This window comes from Liolophura sinensis, chromosome 2, assembly GCF_032854445.1.
Source record: "Liolophura sinensis isolate JHLJ2023 chromosome 2, CUHK_Ljap_v2, whole genome shotgun sequence".
Lineage (NCBI taxonomy): Eukaryota > Metazoa > Mollusca > Polyplacophora > Chitonida > Chitonidae > Liolophura > Liolophura sinensis.
Genome location: NC_088296.1, coordinates 17453873 through 17467903, shown reverse-complemented (window position 1 = coordinate 17467903; position 14031 = coordinate 17453873). Strand labels below are relative to the sequence as shown.

General features: G+C 42.1%; 1 protein-coding gene across 1 annotated transcript in view; it reads left to right on the top strand.

Annotated features, from left to right (window-relative positions):
- LOC135462431 (disintegrin and metalloproteinase domain-containing protein 10-like) overlaps nt 1-14031 on the top strand; it is a 46323-nt gene that overhangs the window by 17924 nt on the left and 14368 nt on the right. Inside the window, 8 exon segments of the mRNA XM_064739657.1 lie at nt 1014-1169; nt 1995-2187; nt 3949-4079; nt 4081-4122; nt 6201-6399; nt 8486-8657; nt 11861-11965; nt 12546-12630. Of these exon segments, the coding sequence (XP_064595727.1) occupies nt 1014-1169; nt 1995-2187; nt 3949-4079; nt 4081-4122; nt 6201-6399; nt 8486-8657; nt 11861-11965; nt 12546-12630 (1083 nt within the window).

Below are 14031 nucleotides of genomic sequence, written 5' to 3'. Positions count from 1 at the left end.
ATTGCTAGGGTAGTCTGTGGCCAATAACCTCTGCCGCATTGATAAGGTAGTCCCTGGCCAATAACCTCTGCCCCATTGCTAGGGTAGTCCGTGGCCAATAACCTCTGCCCCATTGCTAGGGTAGTCCGTGGCCAATAACCTCTGCCCCATTGCCAGGGTAGTCCGTGGCCAATAACCTCTTCCCCATTGCTAGGGTAGTCCGTGGCCAATAACCTCTATCCCATTGCTAGGGTAGTCCGTGGCAATAACCTCTGCCACATTGCTAGGGTAGTCTGTGGCCAATAACCTCTGCCGCATTGATAAGGTAGTCCCTGGCCAATAACCTCTGCCACATTGCTAGGGTAGTCCGTGACCAATAACCTCTGCCGCATTGCTAGGGTAGTCTGTGGCCAATAACCTCTGCCACATTGCTAGGGTAGTCTGTGGCCAATAACCTCTGCCGCATTGCCAGGGTAGTCCGTGGCCAATAACCTCTGCCCCATTGCTAGGGTAGTCCGTGGCCAATAACCTCTTCCCCATTGCTAGGGTAGTCCGTGACCAATAACCTCTGCCACATTGCTAGGGTAGTCTGTGGCCAATAACCTCTGCCGCATTGATAAGGTAGTCCCTGGCCAATAACCTCTGCCCCATTGCTAGGGTAGTCCGTGGCCAATAACCTCTGCCACATTGCTAGAGTAGTCCGTGACCAATAACCTCTGCCACATTGGTAGGGTAGTCCGTGGCCAATAACCTGGCAGCAGTGTTCATTTCACAGTCAGAGATATGTGTTTGTCGAAGTTTACATTCAGCTGACTTTACAGAAAGACCGAAAATATGTTATAACCAGTGTGTAACATGTATATAAACAACACCTGGCAGAATTGTGGATTTCTTAGTGAGAGATGTCTTAATTTTCAAGCTACACCTTCATCCTATGATAATAACCTTGTCCACCTGATGGACTGTAAAACTGCCTCTAGGCACCCATATCAAGAGCATTATTTTATAAATAAGGTTTATAACTTTTTTTTCAGGATACAGAGCAGGCTAAAGATGAAATCCTTAGCCTATTTGCAAGCCATGTGGATGCGATCAAGCGGATCTACATGGATACAAAGTTTGAGACATATCCGGGAGATCCGGGATATATGTACTATCAGGGGGTGACCTTCAGCCTTCAGAGAACTGCTGTAAGTTACAAAGTTAGAGCTGGGTTACATGTACAGGGGTGACCTTCAGTCTTCAGAGAACTGCTGTAAGTTACAAAGTTAGAGCTGGGTTACATGTACAGGTGATGACCTTCAGTCTCCAGAGCATTGCAGTAAGTTACAAAGTTAGAGCTGGGTTACATGTACATGGGATGACCTGCAGTCTTCAGATGACTGCTGTAAGTTACAAAGTTAGAGCTGGGTTACATGTACAGGGAGTGACCTTCAGTCTTCAGAGAACTGCTATAAGTTACAAATTTAGAGCTGGGTTACATGTACAGGGGGTGACCTGCAGTCTTCGGAGGACTGCTGTAAGTTACAAAGTTACATGTAAAGGAGGTGACCTGCAGTCTTCAGAGGACTGCTGTAAGTTACAAAGTTAGATCCAGAATACATGTACTATGAGGGGGTAAACCTTCAGTCTTCAGAGTTACAAAGGTAAATGTTTTTTTTTTTTTTTTCCACACTTCAGTGAGGATCCGATATTTATTGGGGTATGTCTGTTACACTTTGATTGCTGTGCATCATTTGTGAAGGTTTATATTTTGCAATTATTCTCAAGTTAAATCAAGATGAAACTTTCTCTGTCCATCATTTGAGCGTAATTAATGACTGTTTTTGATACTAATTAGCCATTAGTTTCCCTGCAATAATAATTTTAAATAGTCTCTGATTTTGTTCGCAGATTCAATTTGTGGCCCCTCAGATTTGATTCAAAAACCTTCTTGTTCCATACCTAAGTTTTGTGTGTCTTTACGTGGGACAGAAATTCTCTGAATGGGCTTTGTTTTCTGCATTTTGCTTTAGGTCATGACTAGTGAATCTGAGAAATGTGGAACAGCTTCTAAGACATCTTTCTGCGAGCCAAACATCGATGTCAGTAATTTCCTCAACCTGAACTCGCAGAGTAACCATGATGATTACTGCCTGGCCTACGTGTTCACATACCGAGACTTCTCTCAGGGAACTCTGGGATTGGCCTGGGTTGGATCACCTAGCAGTAAGTGGCTACAGTGTAAAAATTTCTGTCTCTTAGAATTGAAGTGTTTTTATTTTGACTTCTTGAATGGTTTTGATTTATCAAAGAGTTTGCTGCACTTGAATACTCTTCTTCTTTATTATAATCTGCTTCGGGAGCAGTAGATCAATCCTGGGTCGAGTCACACCTAAAACTTTTAAAGAGGAAGATGTAACTCCTCGCTTGGGGTTCAGCGTGAAGGGGATAGTGCAACGACTGGTTGACCCGTATCAATATAAAGGCTCGGGCGGGTCGGCTTACTAGCCTTCAGTAAGGCGTCTGAGTAAAGCGAGCACTAGATAAAAGAGCAGTGAAATCCATCCTGCAACTAGGAGGTACATTACATACACCCTAAGGATTTGCTTCATGGTCATATGACTGAAAAATTGTTGAGCACGACGTTAAACCCCAAGCACTCACTCACTCACTCACTCCTTATTACGATACTTTTGTTGAGCACCAAATCTTTTGTGTTACAAGGGAAGTGGTATTGTATGGTGTATTGGGACCACCGTGGCCTCTGTGGTTGGCGCGTTCTAGGGCAGCATGATCACCCAGGAACCTTTCACCAATGCCTGTCACTTAGGGAGATCTGCCAGGGAGGTCGTGGGGAAATATTCTTGAGGACGGCATAAAACACCAGTCAGATAAATAATGAAATAAATAAATCTTACCAATACGATGGCTGTGAATCCAGCTCATGCTGCCTGCCTACCTCTTTCATCGTACGTGGGAAGGTGTGTTAACAACCTGCTGAGCCGTGCGGGTTCCCCTGGGCACTGCCTGGTTTAGTCCCACCACATTGCTGGAGAATGTTTGTATATGTGAAATATTCTCGATTATGATGTAGAAAAGAAAAAACAAAACAAAACAATAAAGTAAATAATTAAGTGAGTTAGTTAGCCTTTGACATTCGATTTTAAATGTCAACCAAATCAGCATCATTGTTACTTTACAGTATTTTATCTAAAGTTTCATTTATAGAAAAACATCACAGGGAGCACAGAGAGACCCAAAAATGACACTTTTGTTGCCAACACTTATATGTAAGTTTTCACTGTAAAAAAATAATAAAACTAAACAAAAAAAACAACAACAAAACAACAACACTAATCAGTGGCACTATAAGGTAAAGGAATCAGACAGAAATCGAACAAAATTTGTTACTTGAAATATAATACATAAGTGAAATACACTAATAATTATAGGGTTACCAATTTTCAAAGAATTTATAAAATTGGAATGTTTTTTTTTTTTTTCAGTGCAACTTTAGAAAGTACATGTATATATATATACAGATCTGTACAGATCACGAAAAGTTTGGGGAATGTTTGTCACTGATTGTGACTGTGGTAAAATACTGAAAAACGTTGTTATAAGACAAATGAACTTGTCTTCATGAATAGAGCTCGGGACCTTCGTAGCATAGAGGTTACGTGTAACTTGCAAGTGCAGCTCAGTAGTTCAGGAGCCTCTTACCAATGCGATTGTCGTGAGTTCAAGTCCAGCCCATGCTGGCTTCCTCTCTGGTTGTAAGTGAGAAGATCTGACAGCAACCTGCAGATTATCTTGGGTTTTCCCTGGGCTCTCCTCGGTTTCCTCCCGCCATAATTCTTGTTGCTGTGGTACAAGTGAAATATTCTTGAGCATGTCGTAAAATATCAATCAAATAAATAAATAAATATTGGACCCCTCTTTCAAAAATACTGAGGTTGAGTTAGTTATTGTCTTTTCTATTAACAGACGCTAAAGGCGGCATCTGTGAGAGATATGCCAAATATGATGAGGGCAAGAATGAAGTGTGGAAAAGTTTGAACACCGGAGTTATCACCCTTATCAACTACGGCAAGCCAGTTCCGCCCAAAGTCTCACAAGCTCACATTTGCTCATGAAGTCGGACACAACTTCGGCTCACCGGTAAGATTCTGCGTGAAACTGTAAGAAGCAGTAAGATTCAGCGTGAAACTGTAAGAAGCGTGAAACTGTAAGTAGCGGTAAGATTCTGTGTGAAACTGTAAGAAGTGGTAAGATTCCAGGTGAAACTGTAAGAAGCGGTAAGATTCAGCGTGAAACTGTAAGAAGCGTGAAACTGTAAGTAGCGGTAAGATTTTGTGTGAAACTGTAAGAAGCGGTAAGATTCCAGGTGAAACTGTAAGAAGCGGTAAGATTCAGCGTGAAACTGTAAGAAGCGTGAAACTGTAAGTAGCGGTAAGATTCCAGGTGAAACTGTAAGAAGCGGTAAGATTCAGCGTGAAACTGTAAGAAGCGTGAAACTGTAAGTAGCGGTAAGATTCTGTGTGAAACTGTAAGAAGCGGTAAGATTCCATGTGGAAACTGTAAGAAGTGGTAAGATTCAGCGTGAAACTGTAAAAAGCGTGAAACTGTAAAAAAGTAGTAAGATTCTGTGTTGAAACTGTAAGAAGCAAAAAAAGTTGAGGGGATTTCTTAAATGCAGGACGAACAAACCCACATGGCTACATGTATGACTTCTGTCAGTGGCATTTAGAAGTTGAGTTGGATAACATAACAAGATGTATGGAATCACATTTATTGAGTCGGCGAAGTTTCTGTGTAGGTACTGATACCATTATGAAGCATAGTGATCAGTTAGTGACAACAATGGGTATCTAAAGAGTGGCTAGGTGGAAATACACTGATCAAAGCCACATATTAACCGAGACAATGGATTCCTACTTCCCCCTGCCCACAGTGATCTTGTCTCAGCAGACAGGCCCCAGACTACCACCCCATTCTAACTCACACCTTTACCCATAGTTGTTATTGTCTATTGTTTATCTCATGTATGTTTCGTCTATTGTATGTTTCATCTATTGTTCATTTGTTTAATCAACAGTGTAACGCTCTCTTGTCAGTCTTGTCAGTCTATTGTATTTTTCATGTATTGTTCATTTGCTTAATCAACAGTGTAACGCTCCCTTGTCAGCCTTGTCAATCTGTTGTATGTTTCCTCTTTGTCCATGTGTTGAAAGCAACAACTTAGTGTCTCTTTAAATACCCACGGGGCCTCCGTGGCTCAGTTGGTTAGTGCATTAGCGCAGTGTAATGACCAAGGAGCCTCTCACCAATGCGGCCGCTGTGAGTTCAAGTCCAGCTCAAGCTGTCTTCCTGTCCGGCCGTATGGGGGAAGGTCTGCCAGCAACCTGCGGATGATCGTGGGTTTTACCCGCGCTCTGCCCGGTTTCCTCTGACCATAATGCTGGCCACTGTTATATAAGTGAAGTATTCTTAAGTTTGGCGTAAAACACCAATCAAATAAATAAATACCCACTGCTATCACCACTGCTTGATAACAGTATTAGAACCGATGCCAAAATGTCGCTCACTGAATAAATGGAAGTCCATATATTCGTTAGGCTATGTGTACATGTATGCTTTAAAGTACTGTAGTTCTTACCTGGTCAGACACAAGTCAGCAAATTTTGTTCATTTCATGTGAGTGCTTTTGACCTCCTGAGACTTCATATGCAAGGTTTGAAATAGCCAGTTCATACATGCACTGGTGCGTGTATTTTTGTGCCTGTGCACATAGATTTTGTTATCTGCATGCACAGTGTGCATGTCGGCCACAAGTGTGTGTACAAATTACACACTAACCATGTGAATAGTGACTTCCTGGTGTAATATGTACTCACTGCCAAAACAGGAGAGTTACAAAACCAAGGTGTGTTTTGAGAAGTTATCACAAAATGTCCCGTTGTAGTTTGAGGTGGGAGCAAAAACAGTAAAATTGGTCTTTTGTAATGAACTGTATATGTATACAGAATAAGTGAAATATTCTTGAGTACGGCGTAAAACACCAATCAAATAAAGAAATAAATAAATAAACATTGAACTGAACTTAGGTAGTCATGTCATCTCTTACAGGTGAGCTGACACATCAAATACATACATGTGCTGCAGCAATGTGTGGGTTTTGTGTATAAAGAAATAAATAAATAAGCAAATACACCAATGTGGATTTTGTGCATTTCCAGCACGACAAAGGAGACTTGTGCACACCATATGGTAAAGGCTTACCAGGGTCCAACGACGGCAACTACATCATGTTCTCCAGTGCAACATCCGGAGACCGTCTTCACAACAGCGAGTTCTCCCCCTGCAGTAAAGACAACATAACCCGTGTGATGAATGCTGTGTTCAAGGGACTGAACAAGAAATACAACTGCTTTACAAGTGAGTGTCTTGCAGATGTAGACCTACATGTATATACAAAGGGCCTAATTAGCATACCATGTAAATGTATACTTCAGAAATCATGAACGATACCCTGACGGTCCTAATTTTTTGGGACACCTGGTCTTCCCATTATCCACGACGATATGATGTGATGGGTGATACGTGCGTGAATGGTGACAGCAGATTTGCTTCCTGTCGGCCCATCATTTGTGTACGGCCAGCGTATCATACCCCCCAATGGGTGCAGGATTTAAGGTTTGGATCTGGCTGTACTGTATGTACTCATTGTGGAATTAAGTTGTAAAAATCCCTTTTTTTGCAGAGTCTGGTGAGGCTTTCTGTGGCAATTTTGAAATGTCATTTTTCCCTATTTGCAGAGACTGATGAGGCTTTCTGTGGCACTAGTGAAATGTCATTTTTGCTTATTTGCAGAGTCTGGCGAGGCATTCTGTGGCAATTTTGAAGTGTCATTTTTTCCTATTGGCAGAGTCTGATGAGGCTTTCTGTGGCAATAGTGAAATGTCATTTTTGCTTATTTGCAGAGTCTGGCGAGGCATTCTGTGGCAATGACGAAGTGTCATTTTTCCTTATTTATAGAGTCTGGCCAGGCATTCTGTGGCAATAGTGAAATGTCATTTTTTCCCTATTTGCAGAGTCTGATGAGGCTTTCTGTGGTAATGGTGAAATGTCGTTTTTCCCTTTTTGCAGAGTCTGATGAGGCTGTCTGTGACAATGGTGAAGTGTCATTTTTCCCTATTTGCAGGGTCTGGTGAGGCTTTTTGTGGTAATGGTGTAATGCCTTTTTTCCCTGTTTGCAGAGTCTGAAGAGGCTTTTTGTGACAATGGTGAAATGTCATTTTTCCCTATTTGCAGAATCTGATGAGGCTTTCTGTGGTAATGGTGAAGTGTCATTTTTCCCTTTTTGCAGAGTCTGACGAGGCTGCCTGTGACAATGGTGAAGTGTCATTTTTCCCTATTTGCTGAGTCTGGTGAGGCTTTCTGTGGTAATGGTGTAATGCCATTTTTCCCTGTTTGCAGAGCCTGGTGAGGCTTTCTGTGGTAATGGTGTAATGCCATTTTTCCCTATTTGTAGAGTCTGGTGAGGCTGCCTGTGGCAATGGTGAAATGTCAGTTTTCCCTATTTGCAGAGCCTGGTGAAGTTTCCTGTGGCAATGGTGAAATGTCATTTTTCCCTATTTGCAGAGTCCGGCATGGCTGTCTGTGGCAATGGTGAAATGTCATTTTTCCCTATTTGCAGAGTCCGGCATGGCTGTCTGTGACGATGGTGAAGCCATTTTTCCTTATTTGCAGAATCTGGTGAGGCTTTCTGTGGCGATGGTGAAATGTCAGTTTTCCCTATTTGCAGAGCCTGGTGAAGTTTTCTGTGGCAATGGTAAAATGTCATTTTTCCTTATTTGCAGAGTCCGGAAAGGCTGTCTGTGACGATGGTGAAGTGTCATTTTTCTCTATTTGCAGAGTCTGACAAGGCATTCTGTGGCAATAGTGAAATGTCATTTTTCCCTATTTGCAGAGTCTGGTGAGGCTTTTTGTGGTAATGGCATAATGCCATTTTTACCTATTTTGCAGAGTCTGATGAGGCTTTCTGTGGTAATGGTGTAATGCCATATTTCCCTGTTTGCAGAGGCTGACGAGGCTTTCTGTGGTAATGGTGTAATGCCATATTTCCCTATTTGCAGAGTCTGGTGAGGCTTTTTGTGGTAATGGCATAATGCCATTTTTCCCTATTTTGCAGAGTCTGATGAGGCTTTCTGTGGTAATGGTGTAATGCCATATTTCCCTGTTTGCAGAGTCTGACGAGGCTTTCTGTGGTAATGGTGTAATGCCATATTTCCCTATTTGCAGAGTCTGATGAGGCTTTCTGTGGTAATGGTGTAATGCCATATTTCCCTATTTGCAGAGTCTGATGAGGCTTTCTGTGGTAATGGTGTAATGCCATTTTTTCATTCTTGAGGATTCTGTCGAGGCTTTCTGTGGTAATGCTGTAATGCCATTTTTCCCTTTTTGCAGAGTCTGGTGAGGCTTTCTGTGGTAATGGCATAATGCCATTTTTCCCTTTTTGCAGAGTCTGGTGAGGCTTTCTGTGGTAACGGTATAGTGGAAAAAGGAGAAGAGTGTGACTGTGGCTATGAGGACGACTGTCCAGTGACTAAAGATCCCTGTTGTTACCCCAAAGGCTCCGGACCAGACAAAGAGTGCAAGCTCAAAAATGACACCCAAGGTTCCATACAGTGCAGGTAAGACAACCTTGTTGAGGCCTGGGACTGGTTTCACAAAGCTGTGTGTGACATGAAGACAAGATATACAAAACTCCTAATGAGGTTTAGTTTTAGGTGCTGGAAGTTGAAATTTAGATGGATTTTAGAGTTTAATTTCTAATCCTAAAAATACTCCATAAGATTGTTTTGCAAATTTTGACTTAAGTCAGAAATGACTCTGTGGAATAAGCACCTGTGAACATATTTATCAAGTGTCTTAAGATATAAGTCAAAAATTCAGACATGGCTGCAATGAAGCTGTTTTGCTCTGGGAAGTGTAAAATTTGAACACTGATTCTTTGGTGTAGAACAATTTACCAACCAAAATTTAAGTTTTTTAAGTTTTTTTGAATTTGGCTTTTTAAGCTCTTGCAGTTTATGACCTAGGTTATTTGAGGGGCCTGTGCATGTATTTTTTAACTAGTGTTTATATTTTTTTGCTGTGATGTTTGTTGTCTCAGCCCCTCCCATGGCCCATGCTGTAACAACCAGTGTGTATATTTTATGCTGTGATGTTTGTTGTCTCAGCCCCTCCCATGGCCCATGCTGTAACAACCAGTGTGTATATTTTATTCTGTGATGTTTCTTGTTGCAGCCCCTCCCATGGCCCCTTCTGTAACAACCAGTGTATATATTGTATGCTGCGATGTTTCTTGGTTCAGCCCCTCCCATGGCCCATGCTGTAACAACCAGTGTGTATATTTTATGCTGTGATGTTTCTTGTTGCAGCCCATCCCATGGCCCCTTCTGTAACAACCAGTGTATATATTGTATGCTGCGATGTTTCTTGGTTCAGACCCTCCCATGGCCCATGCTGTAACAACCAGTGTATATATTGTATGCTGCGATGTTTCTTGGTTCAGACCCTCCCATGGCCCATGCTGTAACAACCAGTGTATATATTGTATGCTGTGATGTTTGTTGTCTCAGCCCCTCCCATGGCCCATGCTGTAACAGCCAGTGTGTATATTTTATGCTGTGATGTTTGTTGTCTCAGCCCCTCCCATGGCCCATGCTGTAACAACCAGTGTGTATATTGTATGCTGCGATGTTTCTTGGTTCAGCCCCTCCCATGGCCCATGCTGTAACAACCAGTGTGTATATTTTATTCTGTGATGTTTCTTGTTGCAGCCCCTCCCATGGCCCCTTCTGTAACAACCAGTGTATATATTGTATGCTGCGATGTTTCTTGGTTCAGACCCTCCCATGGCCCCTGCTGTAACAACCAGTGTATATATTGTATGCTGCGATGTTTCTTGGTTCAGACCCTCCCATGGCCCCTGCTGTAACAACCAGTGTATATATTGTATGCTGCGATGTTTCTTGGTTCAGACCCTCCCATGGCCCCTGCTGTAACAACCAGTGTATATATTGTATGCTGTGATGTTTCTTGGTTCAGACCCTCCCATGGTCCCTGCTGTAACAACCAGTGTATATAAACTCTGTCAAAAAAGAAACGCAACCCACGTATTTTAGAGATTTTAATATTTAGTTTTAGGACGGCACAACTTTTTTCTTATTGAAGACAGAAGTCAGAAATTGGCAGAATAATAATCAAGATGGTCATGTTTAAAACTGTCTTTTCAAAAGTCATCTCACAGACACCAGTTGCTCACCAGGGGGCGTCTTCCTCAGTATCTCGTATGACCACCAAGAGCTGCAATGACTGCACGGCATCTCCTTGGACAAGAACGGATAAGACGCCGGATTCTCTCCTGGGGAATGGCCCTCCACTCCTACTGTAACGCAACGGCGAGCTGTTGAAGCGTCTGTGGCGGTGGCTGACGTTGACGCACGTGTCGATCCAGAGTATCCCACAGGTGTTCAATAGGGTTGAAGTCTGGTGATTTAGAGGGCCACGGCAAGACATTGATGTTGGAATCCTGCAGAAAGTTCATTGTTGCACGTGCAGTATGAGGCCTGGCGTTGTCCTGTTGAAAAAGCTGTGTCTGTCGGTCAGTAATCGGGAGAAGGTGAGGTTGTAACACGTGGTTGATGTAACGTTGGGCTGTCAGGTTCCCTGGAACGATCTCCAAGTCTGATTTCTGGTTGTACGAGATGGCTCCCCAAACCATAACACTGCCTCCGCCAAATCTGTCCACCTGCCGGACGCAGATGGGCGCAAAGCGTTCATGACGTCTCCTATACACACGCTGTCTTCCGTCGCAACGTGTCAAAAGAAAACGAGATTCATCAGAAAACCAGATGCGCCTCCAGTTTTGTAAAGTCCATATCCTTACGTTGTTGCACCACCTGAGTCGTAGGCGTCGAAGTAAGGGGCGTAGTACAGGTCCAAGAACTGGTCTACAGGCACGTAAACCCGCTTCTTTCAGACGGTTTGAGCCGACACTCTCCTCAAACCTGGTATTTGTGTGGCAGCCACGGTTGGTAGGGCATGTCGATTACGCAGGTGAAGGACCCGGATGTACCGATCTTGAAGTGAGGTAGTGATTCTTGGCCTTCCACTTCTCGGGCGATCGTAGGTCGAATTAAAGTTGTTGTAACGGGTCCAAAGTCGGGATATCGTTGTTTGTGAACATTTAGGTGTCGTGCAATAGTACCAAAACTTTCTCCAGCTTGAAGACGACCAATGGCGATATTTCGGTCGGCAGCACTCAGTCGCGGCATTTTACCGACTGCCTTTCGTCGACAAATGAATGAATAAAATACGAAAGCACATGGGCTTTTATACACCCCCACACTATAACTGCCATTGACATGATTTGCATGTGAATGTTTCTGTGTGTGACGTCAACAGGGTCAGTCCATGCGTTATGACGTCATAAGCAATAAAATACACTTAGGAGAGAAAAGGCAGTTGTTTGGATGGTAATCTTCATTAAAAACGTGTATAATTTCAATACATTTGGCTAAAATTTAGTTTGGAAGCAATAACTTTATTCGAACGAATTTTTGATATCCGAGGACAGGGGTTGCGTTTCTTTTTTGACAGAGTTTATCTATGTGCTATGATTTTTCAGCCCCTCTCAGGGCCCCTGCTGTAACAACTGATGTGTCTATTTTATGCTGTGATGTTTCTTGTTGCAGCCCCTCTCAGGGCCCCTTCTGTAACAACTGATGTGTCTATTTTATGCTGTGATGTTTCTTGTTGCAGCCCCTCTCAGGGCCACTGCTGTAACAACTGATGTGTCTATTTTTTGCTGTGATGTTTCTTGTTGCAGCCCCTCTCAGGGCCCCTGCTGTAACAAGCAGTGCACATTCATCCCAGCATCGCAGAATCTCATGTGTAAGGCCAAGATAGAGTGTGCTGAAGCTTCCTCCTGCAAATATCCTTTTATTTTTTATTGAGTGAGTGAGTGAGTGCTTAAGAGTTTAATGTCGTACTGTCGTACAATTTTTCGGTCATATGAGTGAGTGAGTGCTTGGGGTTTAACATCGTACTCAACAATTTTTCAGTCATATAATGACGAAGGAATCCTTAGGGTGTATGCATTTTGCCTCCTTGTCGCAGGACGGATTTCCACCACTTTTTTATCTAGTGCTGCTTCACTGAGATGACTTACCGAAGGCAAGTAAGCCGCCCCGCCCGAGCCATTATACTGATACGGGTCAACCAGTTGTTGCACTATCCCCTTCATGCTGAACGCCAAGCGAAGTCTTAGGTGTGACGCGACCCAGGTGGTCATTTGACGACGAGTCATTAGAGTGCATGTGCATGTAATGTGCCACTCTTAAGTACAGTGACATCACAGATGCTAAACGGACTCTAGCTATTATATTTCCACATTACCCGCAGGTGTAAAGGCACATGTATATTCATATTGAACATGGCAGTATAGGGATCAGATGTTTTGCACCTGAAAGGAGTTTTGAATTTTCTGGTATTTCTCCTTGATTCATATTCACTGGGTTGTCAGCCAGTTGTCCTCCACCTGTCACCACAGCAGACCTGGAATTCTGTCTGGATAAAACACAAGTCTGCATGGGCGGGGTATGTACACAAATGTAGAAATGTTTTTTTTTGTAATGTACTGGTATATTATCTACTAGCAACCTACAGCGACATGAAGAGGTCTACATGTACCACATGAGTCTGTCCGTGTGTCTGTCCTGATGATAAACAGTTGCTGACACATGCATTTAAAGGTGGAGAAAACATAAAAAATTCAGACGAAAGAGTACAAAAAGTTAGTTGTAAATGTGATCTTCGATATTTATTTTAGAGTTTCCTTTAAAGAGAAAAATATGCTTGTATTGTGGGTATTTGGGACCACCTTTTGGTATGTACATGTTTATATAGTCTTGGTGAAAAAATGTTATAAATGAGGATGTAACACAAGTTTAATAAATATACATGTATTTGAACTAGAATTTGGTCTTTTCGGCTAGCAAATGTGTTTAACCTGGATTTTGATGATACAGTTATTTATATTTTTAATATACTGCATTCTTAAATATTATCATAATTCAGATTGATTCCTTATGAATGAATATAAACAACTAATTTACATTCCAATCAATGTATTAGACTTGCATCACATCCTTATTTTAATAGAAGGTTCTTATGCAACCATGATTTATACCAAAACATGGTCCCAAATACCCACGATACTAAACTATTTTCCCCCTTTTCTCTTGGGGGAAAAAAGCGAAAAAAAAAAAAAATGTTGGCAAATAAGTGAATTTTCTTCCCCTTTCAAACACTATCCTCCCATGCGGGATTTATTACACTGACTGCCACACAAAAAAAACATGCTTCACAGTATATATCTAAAAGCGCCATCTAGTTGCCAGTGACACATGCACAACCCTAAAATTCGCTGGTGGCTGAGTGGCTAGCGTGCCAGTACAGGGCAATGACTCATGGTTGGTGTGAGTTCAAGTCCAGCTCATGCTGGCTTTCCCTTCCATCATAGTTTGGGAAAGTCTGCCAGCAACATGAAGATGCTGGGTGGGTTTCCCCAGAGCTCTTCATGGTTTCCCTCCACCATAATACTGGTGGGTGGAGTCCTGTTTTATGCACCAATCAAATATATAAATAGATAAACTAAATACGCCTGCAAGAATTTTACTTTAACATGTTAATCCTTCTCGTTTCCAGGGAATGGTTTTTCCATTCCAAATTACAAATAAATGTAACATTTTGAATATAACTCACGTTGAGAATTGGGTTTTTCCATTCCAAATTACAAATAAATGTAACATTTTGAATATAACTCACGTTGAGAAATGGAATTTTCCGCTTCAAATTACAAATAAATGTAACATTTTGAATATAACTCACGTTGAGAATTGGGTTTTTCCACTGCATGAAAAATGGCATTAGAAAACATGAATCATGTACAGATAAAATAATGAAGGTCTGCCAGCAACCTGCGGATAGTCGTGGGTT